Source organism: Balaenoptera physalus (assembly GCF_965194825.1).
Source record: "Balaenoptera physalus genome assembly, chromosome: 6".
NCBI lineage: Eukaryota > Metazoa > Chordata > Mammalia > Artiodactyla > Balaenopteridae > Balaenoptera > Balaenoptera physalus.
This window is the reverse complement of record NC_138885.1, coordinates 119,141,933-119,165,582: the sequence shown is the minus strand read 5'-3', so window position 1 is coordinate 119,165,582 and position 23,650 is coordinate 119,141,933. Positions and strand designations below refer to the sequence as shown.

Below are 23,650 nucleotides of genomic sequence, written 5' to 3'. Positions count from 1 at the left end.
GGTCAGCACACTCATTTTAAAATTTACGTTTAACATAGGTTACTTTCCAGTTGTGTATTTTTTCAGTAAGGTATTTGAGTAGGTTACCATTAAGTGGTTCAGGATGCTTCCAGAGATCCTGGTGCGTTGGGAGATGAGTGCCTGGCCAGAAACTGGTTCGTAGAGTTGTCATCTGTAGATTGTGGTAATTAAAGTAAGCTGTGTGTAAATGAAGACTTAGAAAATACTCCTGGCTAGTAGTTCAGCTATGCAGCAGGTACATTTTTTTATTAGCTAAGTTTCTCACCTGGCCTAATTTGCTTTGTCCTTTTCTTTTGTAAATGGGGAGTCTTTCATTTGTGCCTAATACAGAATATCTATTAGGTCAAAAAAGTGAAACTAAGTTTTTAGATTTTATTTATAGGACTCATCTTGCTGGGTGATTTAAATTATATATTTTGTTGGAAATTATTTTAAAAAATAGAATGGAATTCTATCTCATTGTGTTATTGGTAATCCATCAGATAATTAGTGACTACCTTTATTTTTCTATGGCATTTGTATCAGAATTCATCAGTTAATTTTTTTTATTCTTAGTGCGGGAAAAGAGGAGGAGCAACCATTTCAACCATGTAAGTAAACAGTTGAAAAGTTAAGAAATTAATAGTTTGAATTAAAAATATGTCTGCCATGATTCCTAAAAAATATGATGGATCCAATACTGTTAGCATGGACCTCTTTTTTGTAGATTTTCTAAATCTCTATTTTCCTAATTATCAAATGTATTCAGGAAAGTCTTTGACTTAGTAGTGCCCATTTTTTAAGGGTTCTGACATTTACGTTAAATTTCACTAATACGGTTGTAGTATAAAGATCTGCCTTAAATTCTTTTGCCTTATTTTTTTGATCTTATTTTTTAACCAAAGTAATAAAAGTATAACAGGTAAGTTAATTTTTAGCACTGTCCATTGACTTCTTGTCATAGCAGGTGAAAGCTGAGCTTCTTCGCTCCACCATGACGTTATTTCCCTCCCTGTGTTCCCTCAACATGTATCAGTTTTTATTAAATCAGAATCAATGTTTACATTACTATGACTCTGCAAATATTGTGCATTGCTGAGCCATAGAGTTCTCTGACTGTGCCTCCTCCTTGTACACCCTTCATTCTTTTTCTTAAATATTAATGAAATTGGAGCACTTCTGCACTTCTCTAGGATAACCCAATCCCCCTTTTCCTAGCCAACGTGATCTCACACAGCCAAATGCAGTAAGTAGCTCCCTGCCCGGTCTCCCTGCTTTCACATCCTTCATTTTTTTCTGTGGAATTAATTTCCTGACTATATTCACTTGCCTGTTTTCTAACAGCTATTTTTTTCCCCAAATGTTTTAACATTTGTCACATGCCTATGAAAACTATTTTCCGTCTACTAAGCCACATCTGTTCCATTTTTTTCTTGGAGACACTTTGCCCCAATCTTTTGTCTTCCTACTCCCATATAGACTAGTGTTCCCCTAGGCCTGCTCTATGCCTCTTTTCCTGGGATATCTGTGTGAAGTCATCTGGGATCGCACATAACTCTGCTCTCTTATGTTGGATCCCCTATGTCCTAGATTCTGTTTCCCTCTTGTCTTGCTATACTTCCTTGTTTTACTGGAGCACATTTTCCTGGGAAAAGGGCACATGGGCAGAACGTTTATAGAGATCTAGCCTCTCTGAAACTCCTTCTATTTGATAAAGTATAGAATTCTCAGTTGAAACTAATTGTTGCCGTTCTAAAGACATTTCCCTCTCATCTTCTCATTTACACTGTTGCTCTTAAACCTGTTGACATTGTATGGTACATTTTACATGACCGATTTTAGTCATTTTCCCCCATCCCTTCCTTCTCGGGAACCTTTTAGTACCTTCCCTCTCCCTGGGATTTTGAAATTTCATAATTTGGTTTGGTATAGACCTTTTTTGTGTGTTTCTTTGATATTCTGTTTTTTTCTACCAGGTTCCTATTATTCAGATGTTGGAAGTCTTAGACTTACCAGATCGCTAACTTTTTTCCCCTCCTGCTTTGCATTTTGTCTTTTTGTCCTGCTTCCTGGAGATTTCCTTGACTGTGCTCTAATCCTTCTATTGAATATATTGTTTTGTCTACCTTATTTTCAATTTATAGAGTTCTCTTATATCCTGTCATTCTTTTTTTCACTGATGCAATTGCAAGTTTTCATTTGCTCCTGAGTTTTTATCACTCCCATCAATTCCTTCTTCCTGTTTTGTTTTGTTTTTTTTTAAAGCGTCCTTATATTTTATTTTATTTGTTTATTTTTTGGCTGCATTGGGTCTTGGTTTCTGCACGTGGGCTTTCTCTGGTTGCGGTGAGCTGGGCCTACTCTTTGTTGGGTGCGTGGGCTTCTCATTGCAGTGGCTTCTCTTGTTGCGGAGCACAGGCTCTAGGGCGTGCGGGCTTCAGTAGTTGCGGCTCATGGGCTCTAGAGCGCAGGCTCAGTAGTTGTGGCGCATGGGCTCAGTTGCTCTGTGGTATGTGGGATCTTTCTGGGCCAGGGCTCGAACCCGTGTCCCCTGCATTGGCAGGCGGATTCTTAACCACTGCGCCACCAGGGAAGTCCCATTCCTTCTTCCTGTTTTGATCTCTTACTTGTTGGGGGCTTCCCTCAAACGCGTGATGGTCCTTGGCTGTCTGTTAAGATCTAATTGGAAGCATCACTTGGACAACTCGTTAACTGATGGGCCTCACTGCAAGGATTTGGGGACCACGCCTCTGAACTCTGAGCCTGCCTTGGGTTCTGTAAGACAAACTGGTTTTCTTGTTCCTGTCCTAGTCACTCTCTGTAGGTACCAAGGTTGTGCTTCCTCTGTTCTGCCAGGTCAGTTACCACTCCTTTATCTAGACTTTTCACCTTTCAAACATTAAAAATCATCTGCTGTTTATCCTGTCTTATGTATAGCTTTTTTAAAAAATGCCTTTAATTCTAATGAGATGATATCTGAAAGAAGGGGGAGAGGAAATAGATTTGTGGTCAGTCTACTCAAACTTAGATTTATTCTTTGAATATAGGTTCTGAGTTTGAAGTTTAATGCAATATAATTAACGATATTAATTCAGACAATATTTTTGATTATACCTATAATTAGAATATTATACTTTTCTACTAAGGCCTTGAGTATGAATTCTATTCAAACCACTCACCCTACCATATTGTCCATTAATGTGCAACATAGATGGAGTATTACAGACTTTTCAGTGAAAGTCATTGATGCTTAATAAACGTATCCAAAACTTGTGAAAAGGGGGAAGAAAAAAGTGAACTTCAGCTTTATTCTCTCTTTTTTTTTTTTTCATTTATATACTTTTATTTGGGAATGTTTAAATCAATACAGAGAAAACGAAATTTCAGAGACAATGAATATCATTAGTTTGGATATCATTACTTTATTATAAAAGAAACACGGAAATTATTTACAGGATGAAAGATTTCAGAACTTCAGTGGCAGCTTCACGTGATGCCATTGGGGGAACGGGCAGCTTCACGTGATGCCATTTCAATAGTGACTTATTTTAGTCGACATATTTTCCAAGAATGTCACCATCTCTAAATAAGAAATAATCCTTGTCATCTAGAACTACTTTGGTGCCTCCATATTCTGGGAGAAGAACTTTATCTCCAACTTTCACACTAACTGGTTGAATCTCTCCACCCTTTCCTTTAGAGCCTGATCCAACAGCTACTACCATTGCTTGCAATACATTTCCTTGCGATTTTTCTGGAAGCATAATGCCTCCTTTGGTTACAACTTCGGGTGCACTTCTTTCAACTAATACTCGGTCAAAGAGGGGAAGAAACTTTCTAAATGCCTGTCCTGCCATGACTCGGGTTGCCGCACTTCGTACTCTCGCTCTCTCCAGCTTTATTCTTTTAATGGGTTAAAATCAGAGGCGGTAGGCACAATGGGAGGAGTCATTGGGTGGGGGCAGGATTTCAACAGGTACTTGACCTTTAATGATAAGCTTTGAGGGTTGTTACTTACTAGCCTCCTAGGTATGATTATTTTCTAGTCTTCACCATTAAACCTGCAGTCTACTAAGCAACCTTTCCCCTTATAAAGATTGTAAAAGTCCATGTATTTTGTCCTTAGTGCTGAATGAAGATAAATACTCTTCTTCAGTGACCAATTGAAATAATACCTGTGAACATTAAACTGTCAGTAGTGTTTTTTGCTACTTGTTTTTTTTTTTTTGTATTTGCATTTTATACCCTTATGTGTGTCAGTGCAGTTTATTGAGGTTGTGAGCCAGCAATGGTAAGGCTTTAATCATAAAGGACAGTTATCTTAAATTTTCAAGCAAGATGAGAGGAAAGTAATCTGCTGGCAGCTAACATATCTAGGCTTTGCTCAGAGGCTTCAATTCTGCCATCCTTTAGTGAACACTAGATGCTGGAAAGTTTGAATAGTTTCAGGAGTAGGCCTGTGGAAGTGTTTCTTTTGTAGGATCGAGCCAGTAGACTGTAAGTTGCTGATACAACTTAAATGAGCCCCCATAGGACTCTAGAGCACATCTAATTAAAAATTTTAAATGTTTTAGCAGTAATATTTCCAAAGACAAATCAATATACATTCATAATAGGAAAAAAAGTTTTTAATAGAGGAAAACAGGATAAATAGCACCCAAAGCTCTACCAACTAGTCTATATTTTGGTACATTTCCTTACTATTTTTATTCCCCTCATATATATAGATTTTTGGTCAGCATTGACTTTTATTACGTGTAGTGTATGTCATATTATACCCTAATAGTAGTGACCTTAAAAGATAACCTGCTTCGTTTAGAATCAAAGTATTTGAATGAGTGAATTTTCATTTTTCATGCTGTATCTGTTTTTTGAGATTCTAAAATTACACATTAACCAAATAGCTTAAGGACCATATCAGAGTTTTAGTTTAAAACATTTCTAGCTTGAAGGAGAAATTAGTCTTCCAAATAGTGATACTGTTTCAAATATGTTACATCTAGAACTTTTTGTTAATAAGGAATAAGTGGCTTTGCATAAAGCATCTGAAACAAGCAAAATGGTGTTTTATATATGCCATTTGGATATTTCTGATTATTGGATACTGGCAATTTTTATTTAAATGCTCTGTATTTTAAAAAGCATCAACTAGATTTTCTCCCTGCCTCACCTTTCATGTATTTGTGGAGGACATTGATGGGAGAGTGTGACAGCATGGTGAAAACTATTTTATATGAATAGGAGGAAGGAAGGCTCATCTGAATTAGTAAACAAACAAAAACCAAAAACCAAACCCAGCTTTAAAATTGTTCGTATTCTGTGGTATTAAAGAATGCTACTCTTCCTTCCAGTGGCTTTCAGTGATTGGGATTTGGTTATTGGCCTTACTTTAAGGAAGAGAGTTGTCCTAACATAGTTTAGGCCATTTTAGTATTTGACTATTGCCGTGTTCATGGGCTCTTCACAAATAAATGGATACTTCTAAAGTGTTTTAAAGATAGTTCATTCTCTAGAGGGTCTCAAAAAGTTCTTTGTCACCTATCCAACACCACTGTAGATAAATTCTCACGAATTTGTACCTTTAGTAAGATTTACCTCCAGTTGTAACTGATCTTAAATAATTTCTCAAACACTTGTCGAATCCTAATTTGTCCCAGATTCTGTGCTCAGTAGCTGGAGGTAGGAGAAGAATCTTCCTAACCTGGAGAAGCTTGTTTACTTAAGAGGGTGGTACTATGCAAGCAGCTGAGACCATGGAACAGTTGGTAAATTAGATGTGTGAGTGTGCAGAAAGTGAGAAGTTTTGTGGTGTGCCTGCTGGCAAAGGGATCCTAGAGGCAGATGGGGTCAAGCTTGCTGGGACAGGAGGAAGAAAAAGGCATTGCAGGCAGAGAGCAGCATGGGTGAGGCAGGAGTGTCAAATAACACGTAGAACAGAATTAGTACAATTTTGAAATGAATGGCAAGTATTCTCTGAGGTTCTCACTTGAGTAATGTCATGGCAGTCTTACTTAAACATGAAGTGAGAAGTTAAATTCTCAGAGTTGTTTTATCCGTTTTTTTTGGATGCGAGAGAATCTTTAAGCAGTACCTTTTTGTCCTCCAGATAAGGAAATTGAGGCCCAGAGAGATTTATGGCCCCCAGCTTTTTAGTGATAGAGCAGCCCTGGCATGCCCAGCCTCTGATTGGAAAACGTTTGTTTCGTCACACTGTCTCCTGAACTAATACATTTATTATTGGTGTTCATTTACTGCAGTGAAATGCTCCTACATCGGTATTACATAAAGCATTACGTTTTATTGTAGTAAATGAATAGAAATAGGAAATCTCAGCTGCATTTCATTGCTTAAGGAAAAAACCCTGAAATCTTATTCTAAACTTTTTACATTATTATAAAGGTAATTTATAATAGGTGCTTGCCAGGTTTGATTATAGGTACTATATCAAGGCAGCATTTTATAACCCATTTCTCAAAGCTCGTCTGTGGAAGTCAGAGTATAGAGGTTTCCCATAGAGCTGCACATGATATCACACTCAGGCAGTTCATGGAGTGTAAGAAAAATCTTAATGCTTTATCGTTTGACATTTTAACCAAGGAAAAAAACACACTTGATAGGTTTAACTTACTGTGACATTTTCTTCTATTTCCCTTCCCCTTCAGGTATCTCCAGGGCAGCTTACTAAAAAGTATAGCTCATGCTCAACAATATTTCTAGATGACAGCACGGTCAGCCAGCCTAATCTTAGAACCACAGTAAAATGGTGAGTACAAGTAGGTTGCCAAGGGCTGAGTGACAGACCCCCTTATCGCTAAAAGCATCCTAGCCATACATAATTTCATTCATTTGAATTGTCCTTTTCAGTGATCAGGTTAAAAAACTGGTGTCAACTATAGATTGATTTCAAGGACCTAAATATGAATTTTCAGTTTCCATTTTAATCTTAGAGCGCATGATAGAAGGGAAAGCCAGTTAGCAAATAAGAAATCCCAGAAAAAGTATAAATCTTTATTTGACGCGTTTCTGTTGCTAAGCCATTGTTGAACACAGTGAGAAAGAGAGGTGCTTTTGATTGGCTGTTTCTAGAGACAATTATTACTGTATGAGTTGTAGTCCTCAAACAACGTGCACTACTTTGGAAGCTGCTCTTAGAAGAAGGAACAGCTTGTCCCCTACTGGCACCAAAGCGAAGCTGCATTTAAATTTAATTGGAGTTTGTCAGATTTATCCCACTGTGCTTTTTTTTTTTTCCTGCACTCTTTCTGTATGAAATTTTACTTCTCCTTCCTGTCCCCCAAAGAGGGGGAGAATATATCAAACCAGTCTTAAGAAATACACACTCAAGCTTAATTTCTTTGTAGATGAAATTTGTTCAACTGAGGTTTTAACTTAATAGACACATTTAAGTTTTGTTTATATATATAAATATATCTCCAACACACTGTATCAATCACAGCAGAGAACAATAAAAGAGGTGAGGTTTCGGAAACATGGCTGTGGTCAGGCTTATACTTAAGGAGACACGAACAGTGTCATGATGATGGAAACTATTCTTTAATTTCTGGGAGCACCTCATAGTCCACAATTGGAGATGCACTTTCAAAACACCCTAATGATGAACCTTTCAAGCTTATTTAAGAGAAAAAAACCAAACGGGATGCAGAGCTTCTTGCCTCCTCCCTCGCGGTTGTCCACGAAACATTAACATCTCCTTACGATATGAATGTTGATTTTCCAGAACACAGTTTGGGAAATGCTATTTGAAAATATTAATGTCCTTATCCTTAATTTTATTTGTTGTCTTAATTTTATAAGCTAATTGTATTTTTAATTGGTTTTTAATGTGCCAGCTTTTTTTTTAGCTATTTAAATTATCAGTAACTTCTACTTTAATTAAAGACAGCAAGTTCACAGTCATAATAATGTAACTTTCCTCTCTTGCTTACAATAATAGTTGCAATCAAATCATGTTTCAGCAAAAACTGAGCCCCATCTCTAAAGTCCTGAGTTTGGGCACTTATCACATAATCACTGAATGTTTTTCTTCAGCCAAGACACTGAATCTGTGGGTACAAAAACCACTCTACTTTGGCTAGAGTCGCAGCTTCTTTTGAATTCAAAAGAGTCTGATGTCCAGTATATAATTCAAAAGTACTTTGAAGGTTAACCTTGCTCAGGGACTTCCCTGGTGGTGTAGTGGTTTAAGAATCTGCCTGCCAACGCAGGGGACACAGGTTCGAGCCCTGGTCCGGGAAGATCCCACATGCCGCAGAGCAATTAAACCCGTGCGCCACAACTACTGAGCCTGTGCCGTAGAGCCCGCGAGCCACAACTACTGAGCCCGTGTGCCACAACTACTGAAGCCCACGCACCTAGAGCCCGTGCCGTGCAACAAGAGAAGCCACCACAGTGAGAAGGCCGCGCACCACGACAAAGAGCAGCCCCCGCTCTTGGCAACTAGAGAAAGCCCGCGCGCAGTAACAAAGACCCCATGCAGCCCAAATTAAGTAAAATTAAATAAAATTTAAAAAAAAAAAAAAAAAAGATGAACCTTGCTCAGACAAGAAGGTTTCATCCTTTTTTTTTCCCGACCTAGTCTAATTTTTGGAAGTACAGTAAATTTTAATTTGCTCTCATGAAGTTTTAGAAATGATCATTCATCACATTCATTATTGGTGAAATAAAGGTTTACTGAGAAAATTAATAGGGACAATTGGCTTTTAGGAATGATTTTGAAAATGTTTATCATGGGGTTAGTTTTCAGTGGGGTAGTTGTTCTCAGTGGGGTAGGTGAGCCTTATTAGAATCACTTATGCAACTTTTCAAGATATATGTTTCTGGATGCACAAAGTCCACCCGCCTGCCCCCGCCTCCAAGACACAGTGTCTGTGTGTCTGTCTGTCTGTCTGTCTCTCTCTCACCCACGCACACACACCTGTTGACAAGATGGGGAATGATGTGAAGCATGATTATATGGACAAAAGCATCCCGAGTGATTCTCCGATCTTAACCCTAACTCATTCATCCCTAAACTTTGCTGCACGCTGCAGTCATCTGGGGATGTTTAAAAACAGTCCTGATGCCCAAGTCATACCCAGTGCCGGTTAAATCAGAACATCTTGAAGCAGAAGCCAGGCAGTCTTTAAAGCTTCTCAGATGATCCCAGTGTGCAGCTGAGCTTGGGAGCCACTATTTGGTTAGAGGGCAGGAGAAAGAGAACTGCTTCTGATAATTAGTGGGACCTTAGGTAAGTCAGTTTTAAGCCTTGGTTCCCTTATCTGTAAAATGGGTTGTTTAATTAAATGTCATCTACGGTTCAGTGGTCCTTTCCATCATAAAACTTCTAATGCTGTGATTTTAAAATCAATTTGAAGATGAAACTTTGAAGCACTATAGAAGTATCCATCTTTGATGCTAACGGTGTTACAGGCCTTTATACAAGTGCTAAGATTCTATAGACCTATTCTAAAATTCAGATTTGCCTTCCCTCAATTATTTTGAGTTTCATTTTAGACACTGAGAACAAAGGGGAGCATATAACTTAACCAGAGAACCCCTTTGTTGCCTAATATACAACATCTGTGAATAACTTAGGAATATAGTAACTTAAAAAAGACTACCTAAGGACTTGTATCTATCTGTTCGTTAATACTTTATTTAAAATAATTTGGAAATACCTGTCATTAATAGGATACTGTGTAGTATTATGCTGTCTTATTAGCACTGCTTATTTCAGGATAGCTAGACCTATCATCAGTTTTGTGGCTATAAAATTTTGCTATTAAATTTTCTAATAATTATGTAAAAGTGATTTGAAATCATTTTGGTATAGAGCACTTTTATTATTTACTTTTAGGGAAATAATGGAAAACGGATGGGTAGGTGGATAGCGAACTAAATCAACTGAAATGCAGGGGCTAACAAAACAACCACACACACACACACACACCCCCCCACACAAACTACTATATGGCTTAAATTTAAGCATGTGTATAGATAGATATAACTTGTACAGGACAGAAGGTTTTGTGGGTAGAAGGACAAATGACAGGGGACATATGTAATAATTTATATATTATAATAATCAACCAAAACATGCCTTCTAACAGCATATCTAGCATTTTGGGTCTCCTAATTTTGCTAAAAGCTGAAGAACCTAAAACAAGGGGGAAAGCACCCATGTGTTACTGTTCTGAATTCGAGGATTTCGGGGCCACTGGGCCTCTGGAAGGTCTTCCCTCCTTGCTAACCCCTTTTTAAAAATGTCTTCAGGCCTGATATGATAAAAATCAGTGATGACAATGTATTTTTTTTCCTCCACAGTATGACCTTAGCAATATATTACCACATCAAGAACAGGTGAGCTCTTTTGAAACCTATCTTGTTATTCCAGCTAATTAATTTACAAGGTATCAAGTTTAGTGTTAGGTAATAACTATAGATGTTACTGGCATAAGCTTTTATTATTAGAGTGCTTTTATTACAATATAGAAGTGAATCATTTATTTTTCTCTTAGGACCCTTAATTCTTAGGTTACTGAGCATCCCAAAGAGTATTTGTTTATATGGGTTATATTGATAATTTACTGTATTAGAAATTGAAATTGAGAATTTAAAAAATTAAATTCATTGTATATTAAAACAGAGTGTGCCTTAGCACTACTGAAATTTTGAGCTAGATAATGCTTTGTTGTGGGGTGTCGTCCTGTGTGTTATAGGATATATAGCAGCACCCTTGGCCTCTACTCACTAGATGCCAGTAGCACCTTCTTCCCTCCACATTACGACAACCAAAACTGTCTCCAGCCATGGCCAGAAGTCCCCTGGGGGACGAAATCACCCCTGATTGGGAACCCCAGTGTTCAACATAAGTCATTTTTTTTTTAATGAAAAATAACTATTTTCCACAACAAAAAATATTGAGAGAAAAGTATCTCCTCAATAGAAGACAGCTGATTCTCATATCTATTCTGTCTTCAGTCATTTGTTTTGAAGAAACAATATGAAGAAGATCCAGCCGCTTGCAGATATATAGTTGGAAAAAGATGTATTTTTAAAGTCTTCAGATAATTTGGTATATTCTTTGATACTGTACCAAAAGTCTGCATGTGCTAGTTTCTTAAATTAGTTAAAATGGAATTCTAAATCATATCAATGAACTTGTAATAAATACTATGTTAAATTAATACCCATTGATCTGTCATGCATACTGAGTAGATCTTTTTACCTGTACCTGACTTTATAATATTATACATTGGTCATTTGGAAAGTATTGGTTCACATTTCTTTAGACAGTGTCAAAAACTCACTTTTGTTAGTATCACCACCAGTCTTACCAGAAAAGTCTTTTAAGTGTTGAGAAGTTGTCAAGTTCACAATAAAAGGTAGAAGTTTTCCAAAACTCCTGATATTTTTAGCTTGATGGCTTGAATTTTATCATTGGCAACAAATAACTTGAGTTATTTTCCTTGAAGTGACAGGCTCACTTTGTTCATTTTTGAAAGAATGACTGTGTCAGTTGTACATTCAAATAACGATGGTGTTCGATGAAAAAAGTGTTTCAAATAAAGATGTTCTATGAAAAAAATGACTTACCGCCAAGTCACAAGTGCTTTTCCTTAACACAGCCATATTTCAGTATGTAAAAGTGCTTAATGCATACTTTCCACTTATTCAGAATATTAAAAAGAAGGACCAAGGTTTAAGAACACTATTAATTTTTACTCTTTTATCAAGGATGTTCTTCAAGCAGATTTTTAACTGCAAGTGGCAGTGAATAATTGAATGACTTCTAATTCAGTTTGGTACCACTGCCTTGATTCATGCTCAGAAACCAGCAGTTTTACCCACTTTTGCTTTTATACATCCATAGCAAATGTCACACAATGTGAAGGGCAGGTAGTGTCTTAGTATTCTTATAAAAGCAGTTTTGACCTCTTGGGCCTCCTGAAGGAGGGGATAGGGGAGAATCCCAGAGGCCTGCAGACCACATTTAGAGAACCGCTGTTCAAATGAGCGCAGTGTATTAGTGTGGTGAAATTTTAAATTAAAAAGCCTGGTTTCTTTTAAAATAAAAAGACAATTACATTTTTAACTCAAACTATTTAAAAGAGACAAGAAGAAATACACAAGAAGGATATAAAGAACTAAAGAGAAAAAAACGGGAAAAAACCATGAATCTCATATTCACATTGATTGAAGTTAGAAGAATTTATTGCCCACCACCACTGCTTTATAAAATGTTCTTGCATATTCCAGTGTGAGGTTAGAGGAGTGAAAATATATTGGTTTACTAGCATTGCCTGTTAGGGAGGGTCAGTGCTTATAGAGGCAACTCTCGCTGGTTGTTGTAGAAAAGATTTCACAGAACGTGATGTGCTGAGTAAAAATAGGTCAGGAAACCTTTCTAAGGGTGGAATCCAGGAGAAGAATTTATAAAACTGTTTGCTTCGTTGAAGGTTAAGCTTCCTCTACCCCTCTCTCTACTCCTAGCAGATATGTTACTATGATAGTAACTCCTGAATTAATTTTTTAAATGCACATTCTTATTTTATAGAGATGCAGATAGATCCTTGGATATTTTTGATGAGAGATTACATCCACTCACAGTAAGTGTCAGTTTTATTGAAGTGGTATTTTTCTCTTATACAGTTGTGTTTATTTCATGCTGATTTGCTTTGAAATTAATTACTAGAAGAAAATTACTTCCTCCAGCTCGAAGTCAAATTCATCTTCCTTTAAGTCTTCTTCCCCACGCCATGTTGTGTCTAGTCATTTTCCCGAAGGCGTGTTGTATAAGGGGTTGATGGATATGAACCGAGTTGCACTTTGTGTGAATAGTGAGCAGGTAAGTAAACATACCCAAGTAACAGAAAATGTATCTTTTTAAAGGATGATGTTCCATAGCATCAAACAATATAAATATTTGTAAATAAACCTAATATGATAAGGCCTCTAAGAAGAAAATTAGAAAACTGTTTACATTTTAAACGAATTAAAATGACAAAGTTTTAAAATTCACTTCTCCGGGTGCTCTGTGGCCACACGTGGCTGGCGACTGCTGTACAGGACAGCACATTCTTAGAGCCTTATGGTTACAGGACACTGGAAATGTGTTTTCAAAGTTGACTACAGAAAAGTATGACATATGGTGATCAGCAAGACTTTTGAGCCTAAAAATATTGGGTTGGCCAAAAAGTTTGTTTGGTTAGTGAATATATTGTTCAATAAAATGCTTGGTGAAAATGAAAACTGTGTCTTTTATTTTTACTTAAAACCAAATGAACTTTTTGGCCAACCCAATAGTTTACATTTGGTTAGAATTCTGTGGGGAGGAACGTGGAAATACATAAACTTTCTGCGGTTGTGCCTGTATTTTTCTTTAATGAATGGTGGTGAGTACTGGATCACTGTGGTATTTTAGGATCCCATTGTTTATATTTAAAAGACTACAAGACATGTCACCCAATCAGAATTATTTTAAGGGGCACGTGGGCCCAAGTGTGAAGACTGCTATCTTAAGGGTACTTTTAAGTATTTTTCTTCCGTGGATACTTAAATTGCATTTTTTCTCCCTTCAGCGAGAAAAGATTCCAGAGGAATACTTCGAGCATGATCCTGAACACAAATTCATTTACGGATTTGTTCATACTCTTTCTAGTGCCGTACAGCTAACTGCTGAAGGTGCAGTAGTAACTTTGGTAAGATATTTTTTCTTTCATAAAGCATCTGTAGAAATTTCTGTCTTGTACACATGGTATGGTCCTGTTTTTCCCAAATGAAAGTAGGTTCCTGAAACGATCATTAGAACTTTATTAAGAGAAACCTATCAAAAGAAAGTAAAGTATACACATTTGAGCTTTAATCATCATTATGATTTAAAACGTTGCCATTGCTTTTCTCATCACAAAACAATTGCTATTAAAGGCAGCAGGAGAGATTTCTGGTTTCTCCTTCCACACCTGAGGGGACACACGCACGCACAGTGCACACACGCACACACAGACGACGCGTGTGGTGGTGGTGGGGCGGGGCAATCACTGAGCGCTCTGGTCCACAGGCAGAAACAGGTTCCGGGCAGTTTGAAGCTGAGTCCCAGACTGCACTGCCTAGGCAGTTCTGATGTGTGTCCTGACTGAGAACTACTGCCCTCAGTTCTCTGTTCCTTGGATAATGGATAATGGTGTTAACCATCCCTGCTGTCCTCTTACTGCCTGCATGTGAAGTTGCCCAGGACTAGGGTGCCAGTAGGACTTCAGAAGGCTTTACTCTAGTTAGCCTGCTAAGCTACAGCTGTGTAAGGACCTTTTTGTCATCCATTCCTAATTCCTATGGTAAGATTTTATCATTTGAATAATAAATCATATTCAAGTGAGAGGTAGTTGGGATTGTTTTACTCCTCCCTATAGCAAACCTGTAGGGGGGAAAGTCAGCTGCGTGGTCTGCAGGGAAGGAATACTTAGGCTACTCACTGCCTGCTCCTATCAAGGCAGAATTTAGGACAGGAGGCTTGTCCTTTTGAAAAGAGACCCCTCAGTGGGTACTGGATCAGACACAGGCCTTTTCTTGGCGCTACGGGCCACTTGGAGTGCTTAGCACATGCTTGAGAGAGGCAGGAATGGTGCTTGCATATGGAGAGCTAGGAAATGCAGGAAGGAGAGTATTTGGGTTGGAAGAGGGGCATTTCTTTGTAGACAAGTTAAGCTTGATGTACCTGCGAGACAGCAGAATGGCAGTGTCTAGTAATCATTTGAATATATGGGATTGGAGCATGAATCTGAGCTAGAGGGAGGGAATTAAGTGTAGCTGTTCAAATGCAGAGAAAGTATGTAAAATAAAAAGTGGGTAGAAGATAGATCCTACTAGAGACTGTCAGCACTTAAGGGACAGATCCCCAGAGGAGTGGCTACAGTGGTAGGAAACCCAGCAGAGAACCCTAAGAGACACCAGGAGAGGTTCAAGAAGGAGAGTATGGTCCAAACGCTAAATGCTACCAAGAAGTTGCTCATGTCATAAATACCATGTCACTGAATACCTACTCTGTGTCACTTTTCTACATGTGGGGGGTGGAGGAGAGAACAAGTTGGATAAATAAAGTTCTTGCCTTTATGGGGCAAGTGTGGAAGACGTAAATTTTTTTTTTTTTTTTTTTTATCACAGTACAGTTGATTTACAGTGTTGTGTTAGTTTCAGGTGTATAGCAAAGTATAAGTGTTTTTTTTTAATGAGTGTTTTTTAAAAGATGACTATTTCAAGTGGTGGTAAAAACCATGAAGAGAAAGCAAGGTAAAGGGATAAAGTGATTAGAGGGGCTTACTAGAAAGCTCAGGAAGAGCCTCTTTAAAGAGGTAATGTTTGAACCCAGGACCTGGCTGAACTGAGGAAGATCAGGTACGCTGGCATTACGGGCAGAGGGGACAAGTGCAAGGCTCTGAGACAGGAACTTGTTCTGTGTGTTCAAGGAAAAGCAAGGTGGCCATTGTGATCCGAGCGGGGAATGAGGGAAAGAGCATAGGTGATGAGGTCACGGAAGGACAAGGCCGTACCGCACAGGGCCTCGTAACTTGCAGGCCACGGGAAGAAGGTATTTGTTTGATGGGAAACCTCTGGCAGATCTGGAGCAGGCGCATAAAGTACTCTTAATTGAAGAGGCTCTCCTGGCTGCTTTGGGGAGAACAGACTGTAGTCTGTTGGGAGGCAGAGAAGTTAGGCAGTGGCAGCGATACAAGTCAGAAGTGACAGACAGAAAAGCGGTCAGGGTACCAGTGAAGGTAGAGATAACAAGAAGTTCTAAGAGATTGGAGCAGGATACACTCAAGTGCAGGTTTTTGGTCTCAGCGACTGGGCGTGTGGCAGTGCTCTTTCATTTATGAGGGAAGGCCTGGGGAGTGGAGCTCTGGGACGAAGAGCTCTGGGTTGTTTGTGTGAAGGCACCGGTGACCACGGCAAGAGTAGTCTCTGTAGAGTGGTAGCAGCAGGAGGCTGACTGAAGTGGGTTAAGGAGAGGACGGGAGATGAGGAGCTGGCCTCAGCCCTGAGGACGCCGTCTAGGGGCAGTGGGGGACAGGCTGGGGACATGGAAGCATTCACACTGGAGGAAGCCTCTGACAGAGAGGGAGAAGTTGTTCAAAAAGAGACTAACTGTGGGCACAGTGCTCTGCAGAAGTGAGGTGGGATCAACTTCATTCACAGGAGAGTTAGCTTCAGTGAAAAGAAAGAAATCTCGCTTCCTCCGAGACAGGAGGGCAAGTGGGATAAATGAATATCAGCACGTGTACCAAGTTTCCCAGTACAAAGGTGAGAGGAAGTTGAGAGATTGCCAGTGTCGTTTCAGTGCCTCTGATGAGTCCCATAAAGTAGAGAGTTGAACCTTGCGGGGAGAGTCGTTCTTAGGGTACTAGAGAGTGCTGAGTTCTTTGGGGAATGGGAGCCGAATTTCACTAAGAACATATAATCTCAATACCCGTGTTTGAAAACACAGTAGAGTTTGGAGGGCATGGGCGAATCTGAGCTGTCAATCTGATAACCCTTCAGAGAGTAAACAGACTCTTTCAAACTGGACATTTTTCTTTTTGTCAAATGGCATATACACTCTTCTACAGAGGTAACAACAAATCACAGCTTACCTCTCTAATCTTTGCTCAGCTGTTAACTCCATCCAGTTCTTTGTAGGGTAGACATTTGATACATGTAAAAGAAACCGTGAAATCATCTCACAAACCGGCAGGTTTAGAGGAGCCCCAGGGATACAGACACAGGCAGGTCTTCCCACCTTAAAACCAAAAGAATTGACTAAGCTGCAGATTATGTAAGACAGAAATGAATAATGAAATGATAATGGAGATGTGAAAAATTGGGGCTATGAAAAGGACTACCCTTTGTATGCATGTGTGTTCCTTCAAAAGGCACTAAAATATGGGAATACTTGACAGTTGTAAAGCCCCTTTGTACTGCCTGTCCTGCTGTGCCACGCAGCAGCCACTGGGAGGCTCTCTTGACCACCAGTTTTTATCTTCAAGTTCATGCCACAAAAGGACTGGTGACTGACTCTGAAGAGAAGGTAAAGATGTGCTCAGTCTTACCAGAATTTTACACACTCAAGCGTTATGTAAAATCGCCATGCAACCACCACCAGTCTTGTAGTTAACATTGCACGTGATAGGCACTCAAGCATTTACTGAACAGTTGAAGTCGACACTGGGCTGTATGTGCTGCCCTTGACAAGTGGGAAGGTAATAATACAATGCGTGTCTTTAGAATGCCCTTTGCTGAGATGTCCTTTCATTCCTGTGACCAAAATTGGGTTGGAAATTCACACGGGCAGAGTAGAAATATCAGACTCACAGAAATATCTGACTTACAACTGTGACCTGGCCTCTGGCCTTGGCTTGGCTGAGCAAAGTCTTTGTAGAACCTAGGAATAAAAGGGGTGTCAAAAAGAGATGAAATCTGTCATTCCTAACAATTCTTATCACAGCACTTAAACTGAACGAAAATCAAAGATCAGTGCTCTACTTTTGCAGGTTTACTTAGAAAGGCTTTTAACTTATGCTGAGATCGACATTTGCCCCACTAACTGGAAAAGAATTGTTTTGGGAGCCATTCTTCTTGCCTCCGAGTTTTGGGACGATCGGGCTGTATGGAATGTGGACGACTGCCAGATCCTCAAGGACGTTACAGTTGAGGACATGTGAGTTTGTAAGGTTACCGTGAACTTTCTAACCATTTTCCAATACCTCATTTGCTCTCATAAAGTTTACATTTTTACGAAATGTTACATTTTAAGAAAGGTTACCTTGTGCAGAGAGCTGAAATAGACATAAAATTACAGCCTTCTTTCTATCTAGCTGTAGTATAACAATTTGTATTTCCCCTCATTCATTGGTAGGTCTTGATGTGTTATTGTTGTAATATTCTGCTTGAGAAATTGAAATTATTTTTCTGGTGGTTTTTGCCAAACATTTTACAAGCTCACTACCAGAGCAACATGGTACAGTAAGTAACTTGACAGCTTTCTTAAAGCTGTCTACCAGGTCCAGTCCATTTTTAAGGGGCACATGCCTGGTCTTTGAAGCAAGTGGCCACTGTTAAGGTCTTAGGGCCTCTAGACTACTGACAGGTTATAATTTCAACCTGAGTCACACATTGTGTATTTGCTTTTGCTGGTCTTTTTCTCCTTTTTATCTGAGGTTCTGTTGTTACAGAAACTATGATGTACAGGTAGCCACATATAAAGGTTTCAGATCCCTGTGTTCCTGTCTCCTCCCCTAAAGTCTGCTGAGCTAGGAAACACCTACCTCTCAGGTCGTCCGGGAAGCATCCCTGGGGCCTCACCCAGGGCACTCAGCAAACACAGCGGCACTTTGTGGGGCCTTGAGTTAACTAGGCAGGTTCTCCTCACAGATGGCACGCTCACATTGGCATGAAACGCCAGGCTTCCAATCTGGCTCTGGTGAAGGGCCCCAAGGGTGGGAAGCAGGATGAGCCAGAGAGGTAATTCCAGCAGACTCTCGAAGTGCCCGCTTGACAGTGAACCTGTCTTTGTGGGTGGCATTCAGGAAAATGTGAAAGGACACCTCTTGATTATATTGGACAGCAGAGGCCGATCAAGATGGCAGGCAGGGGCAAGAGTTTGTTTTTGTTACCTTTGCCCCTTACCCTAGATAATTCACAATTACCAAAGTGCATATTTACAGCTGAAGCGAGGAAAGCTGTGACTAAGAGAAGGGACCAGTGACTGTCAGTAGCTGTCAAAGTGGCTTTTGGTGAAAATGCCCACTTTGGTGATCATGTAAACCAGGTGGTCGTGGTGATATTGCTGGTAGCAATCTTAGCAAACAGTGGAACAGCAGATAATGAATTTGAAATGAATAGAAGTACTTTTGGAAGTTGCAGAAACTAAAGTGACGTTGACCAACACTATCATCAGTCTTTGAACTGGTCCCTTGAAGGAAGGAAAATTTGTAATCGTGAACACCATCCCTGCCAGATGGCAGCTGAAATTTTCTCAGAATCTGCAGCTGAGCTGACTGGGGCTCTGGTTCCAGGTACAACATCCGAGAACATGCAGGGAAACGTGTGGGTGTTCATAGACATTGAGCCCAGGAGCATTGGCGGCACTGTCCAGCTATGAAGAAACTAATTCTAAACAACGCTTTTCTGTGTAGAACGGAGAATCACCAGGAGTTATGTTTATAATAGGCTGCTTTTGTTTATGATCTTTGGGAGTTGGAAAGCATTACAACAAAGTGTTTAATATACATTTGTTTCATCCCTCTGCTGTTGACTACTATTTGTAATGGTCTCATTTTGAGTCTGAATTGAAAAATTGCTGTCTATCAGCTTTTCCTTAAAACTTTCTAACATCTCTGTGTCTTGTTAAATATATATTTCCCTTCAAAAGAGTAAGTTAAACTGAGCAGCTGCTGTTCAGACAGTTTGCTGCGCCTGTAAGTGGAAGGCTCTTCAGCCACCTAGCCATTTAAAAACAGCAAAAAACACAGAAGATGCATATTCTGTAGGCATAATGCTTTTCTTCAGTGATTAAAGCTCTATTAATAGACATGTTAATCCTATGAAGTACTGTATTTCCACACAATTAAAATGTATTAGTGGAGAAAATATAAAAGGGATAGTGAAGTGCATTTATTCCTGTAGTAAATTAAGTCCTGATTAGCTGATTATCAAAACATTATCTGATTTACATTTCTATAGACTTCTGGCCGTATGAACAGGAAATTAATTTTGGAAGTAGGTTCAGTTAGGTTTAAAGTTCAACAAATGAGAAACCTCATTTCTGCTCATACTCTGCTCTCCATACAGGAGAACATGGAGCATTTGTTGATTTATCCAATGGATAAAATATTAACACTTGAAAACCAAGAAACCAAATGTATGGTAAAATAAGCCACTTGCATGTTTGTTTGGGTATTTATCATTTTTATCTAATCAACTCTCTAAAGTGATTGCTGTGAAAAGTGGTAAGATTTACTCTAACTTTATATTTATTTACTTAAACATTTGGCAAGCAAATGGCTGGATATGGTCATATAGCAGAAGCCTGCTCCCAGCACTCTACTTTCCCACTTCATTGAATTCGCCCTCTGTGGGCGTGTGCAGTCTGTCCTGGCAAGGGGCGGTAGGTCTGAACATTCTGGGCTGCTCTCCTAACACCGGGGGCAACAACTGCTCTATCAGAGGTCGTATCGTAAAGTGGGTTTAGTCTAGCTGAGACATAATCTTACTGCCTTTCTAAGCTTAAAAAGTGCATCCTGTCCTGTCATGGTGACGACAAGTCACCCTAGTAAGGTTTTAAGGTGAACAGAAACTTGCATTATGCCCTTCGACACAGCCCCATGCACGGGGTGGGGGTGGGGGGATTCCCTTTCCCATCGAATGTAGCTTATTTATTTATTTACTTGAGATGAATCCTTGTTGCCTCAAGAGTTTTCCCCCCTCAGAGATAATAGCAGTGGCTCTCGATGGATCCATTTGTTGCCATGGTGATGTGCCCACTCCTTTTGTTGGCTCGTCTCTACTTCAGTAAGCCCCTTCCTGTCACCAGCCCGGTGAAAATGTCTGCAAGTTCTTCAGAGCTAATAAACAGCATACATCATTCCTTTCATCTGATCACTAGAGCGGGGCCTCGTGAGTGAGTGTGGAGCATGAATCGTACAGCTGCACTAATGGAACTCTGAAGAATGAGCCCCTGAGTCAGCAGCATGAGTGCATAAGAGGGCCATGACCTCTTCCCCCTTGTCCCAGACTCAAAGTGCTGGGACGCAGAAAGGACCACAAATAGCTGTACCTTGTTTGAACATTAGGGTATTAATCCAGCTGGGTAGCCATTATTTGTTTCAAAACAGTATTTAGAGCCATCCTAGTAGCTCAGAATGGTATTTTTGAAGATAGCCCAGTTGACTAAAATTGTCCTGTGTTGGTTTTGTCTTCTCCTCCTCCCCCAGGAATGAGATGGAAAGGCACTTCGTGGAGCTACTTCAGTTTAATATTAATGTTCCTTTCAGTGTGTATGCCAAATACTACTTTGACCTTCGCTCCTTAGCAGATGACAACAACCTGAATGTTCTATTCACTCCTCTTAGCAAAGAAAGAGCACAGAACTTAGAGGTAAGGCTGTGAAATCACTAACTGGGGTTTTCTGTCAGCCACCGAAGCCACACCTGTAGCTAAATTATATTAAGCAGTGATTAGGAAAATGGAAAGCTGTTAACAGTTTGAAGAGCTTATTGACCCGTTGGCATCATATTTCCTGTGTCTTTTATGGTTTATACAGGGATCCCACATTATAAAAAAAAAAATTGTCTCTTCTGTAACCATAATTCAGAATACTTTCAATCATATTTAATCTGTTCTTAATGGTTTTCCATTTGAACCTCTACACTTACATATAACCATACATGAATAATTTCTTAAAATTGTATCCCTAATCAGATGTACCTACATAATCTACTTACCACTCTTAACTGTCTTTTTTTTTTTTTTAATAATTGATGTTTTGGACTATTTCTACTGTCTTGATATTTTTAATAAATAAATAAATGTATTTATTTATTTATGGCTGCATTGGGTCTTCGCTGCTGCACGCGGGCTTTCTCTAGCTGCGGCGGGCGGGGGCTGCTCTTCATTGCGGTGCGCAGGCTTCTCATTGCAGTGGCTGCCCTTGTTGCAGAGCACGGGCTCTAGAGCGCAGGGTCAGTAGTTGTGGCGCACGGGCTTAGTTGCTCCTCGGCATGTGGGATCTTCCCGGACCAGGGCTCAAACCCGTGTCCCCTGCATTGGCAGGCGGATTCTTAACCACTGCGCCACCAGGGAATTCCCTCTTAACTGTTTTTTACTCAGCTTGCAGTTCGTGTGTGTGTGTGTGTGTGTGTGTGTGTGTGTGTGTGTGTGTGTGTGTGTGTGTGTATGTGTATCACAGTTCAGTCCCATGAGTTTATTAGACAAAGCATCCGTGGCTAACCTGAGAGACCTATACTTGGAAGGTATAATGTGGATTCAGATACTGGATGTAGAAAGTACATGAGTTTTTAATATACATGGTAACGTACATGGAACAACGTAATACTTATGGCTTATGATTTTTGGTGGGTATACAGCAAAATTCACAACTGAAATGAACACATTTAAAATTGATACTTTCTGTGGTACCTTGGTGGTACTTTAGAATAAGATGTTTTTCTACCATAATTTATGTGCAAGTGAAATAGCACCTTTCAGCGCTTGTCATTAGACCTCTCCTACCTTCAGCACATACCTACCTGATTAAAATTTTCTTAGAGTATGTAATAACTAATGAAAACTGAAGAGAAGTTGAATAGCTGAGTAAACACTGATTTTGCCCAAGTGTATGTCCATTACGTTTAAGGATCACGTGTGTAGGTAACAGATGATATTGCTATTAGGAGCCTATCATTAGGAAGCCAATTTTTAAGTAACTCTAAGTTATTAGGGCAAGTTACCCCTTGCCCCAGCAATCTAATCATAGCCCTTAAAGGTTATTACCTTAGGGAACTGTCAGTTAGTGTAGATATCAGCTATCCAAAGTAGCAGTAACTATGAACTTATCTAAACGAATGGAGATGTGTGGCTTATCAATGATGCTTTTTTTGTTTTTTTAAGGTCCGAACATTTTTTTCCCCCCTAATTATACCTATGTTCTACCTGATTGACTTTCCTAGGCCATTTCCAGATTGTGTGACGACAAATACAAAGACGTGTGTAGAGCTGCTATGAGAAGGTCTTTCAGCGCTGATCATTTCATTGGTATTCGGCGCTCCAATGCCATCCTCTCTTAAGGGAGAAGTGAGGGGTTGTAACATCATAAACCCCTCGAAACAAAGACTGGAGAAATATCACCTCTCCTGCTCAGAAACCAGCAAAGTTAGTATTTTCACCTTAAAGAAAGACATTGAATTCAAGAGACTCATGGACAAGCGAAGATTATGCTCATAGGAGAGAACGGGACCTCGTCAATGTAACACGCTCTTCTGTCCTTTTTATTGTAAACAGAGTTACAAAAACCACTCCAAAGCTAAAAGCTCCCAATCCACGCACAGATATCTGCTCCCAATCCACGCACAGATATCTGATAGCTGTGAGCTATGTGACGTTTTTTAATTAATAGTTTAAATTTTTAGACTTTAAAGACACTAGCTATATAACTTCTATGTTTTTCTTACCTCACTGTCCCATACTGCTGCATATTCCTTTAGAATCAGTGCAGTATTACCATCAAAAAATGGGACTCCAAAAAAAAAAAAAAGTAAAAAAACAAAAAAAGAAAAAAAACCAAAAAAACAAAAAAAAAACAAAAAAGAAAAAAAAACAAAAAAGAAAAAAAACACAAAAAAAAAAACAAAAAAAAAACATGGGACTCCTAACAACTCATAAAGCCAAACTTCGGAACAGACTGTTGTAGCATCGTTAGGTTTTGCAGGGTTCTTCCTCCCTACTATATCATTGAAGCTGCTAGTCATTATTGGCAATCAATTTAAACCAAAAAGCTGCTGAATAACACATGTCATCCAAATTCTTTGCAGGCAGTACTTATTAGCATATTAGCATGTTTGCGATCATAAACAGAGAAAGTAGGTTATTTCCTTCTATTGGGTCCGTGCTGCATTTCTTGTTA

The 23,650-nt window shown here is 39.3% G+C and overlaps 2 protein-coding genes across 2 annotated transcripts in view; one reads left to right on the top strand and one right to left on the bottom strand.

Annotated features, from left to right (window-relative positions):
• Nucleotides 1–23,650, bottom strand: part of LOC309662885 (putative hydrolase PNKD) — a 751,075-nt gene that overhangs the window by 326,251 nt on the left and 401,174 nt on the right. The gene's annotated exons all lie outside the window — the stretch shown is intronic.
• On the top strand, nucleotides 13,674–23,607 carry LOC309662891 (cyclin-Y-like protein 1). The gene is made up of 4 exons (XM_082466122.1): nucleotides 13,674–13,700; nucleotides 17,523–17,689; nucleotides 20,964–21,126; nucleotides 22,698–23,607. Coding segments are annotated over exons 2-4 (282 nt in total). The 5' UTR covers nucleotides 13,674–13,700; nucleotides 17,523–17,687; the 3' UTR covers nucleotides 22,815–23,607.

Bases quoted from the DNA above. Each gene is read 5' to 3' on its own strand.
- LOC309662891 (XM_082466122.1), top strand. The intron at 21,127-22,697 runs GTAAGGCTGTGA...TGACTTTCCTAG, and splicing joins AAAGAGCACAGAACTTAGAG to GCCATTTCCAGATTGTGTGA.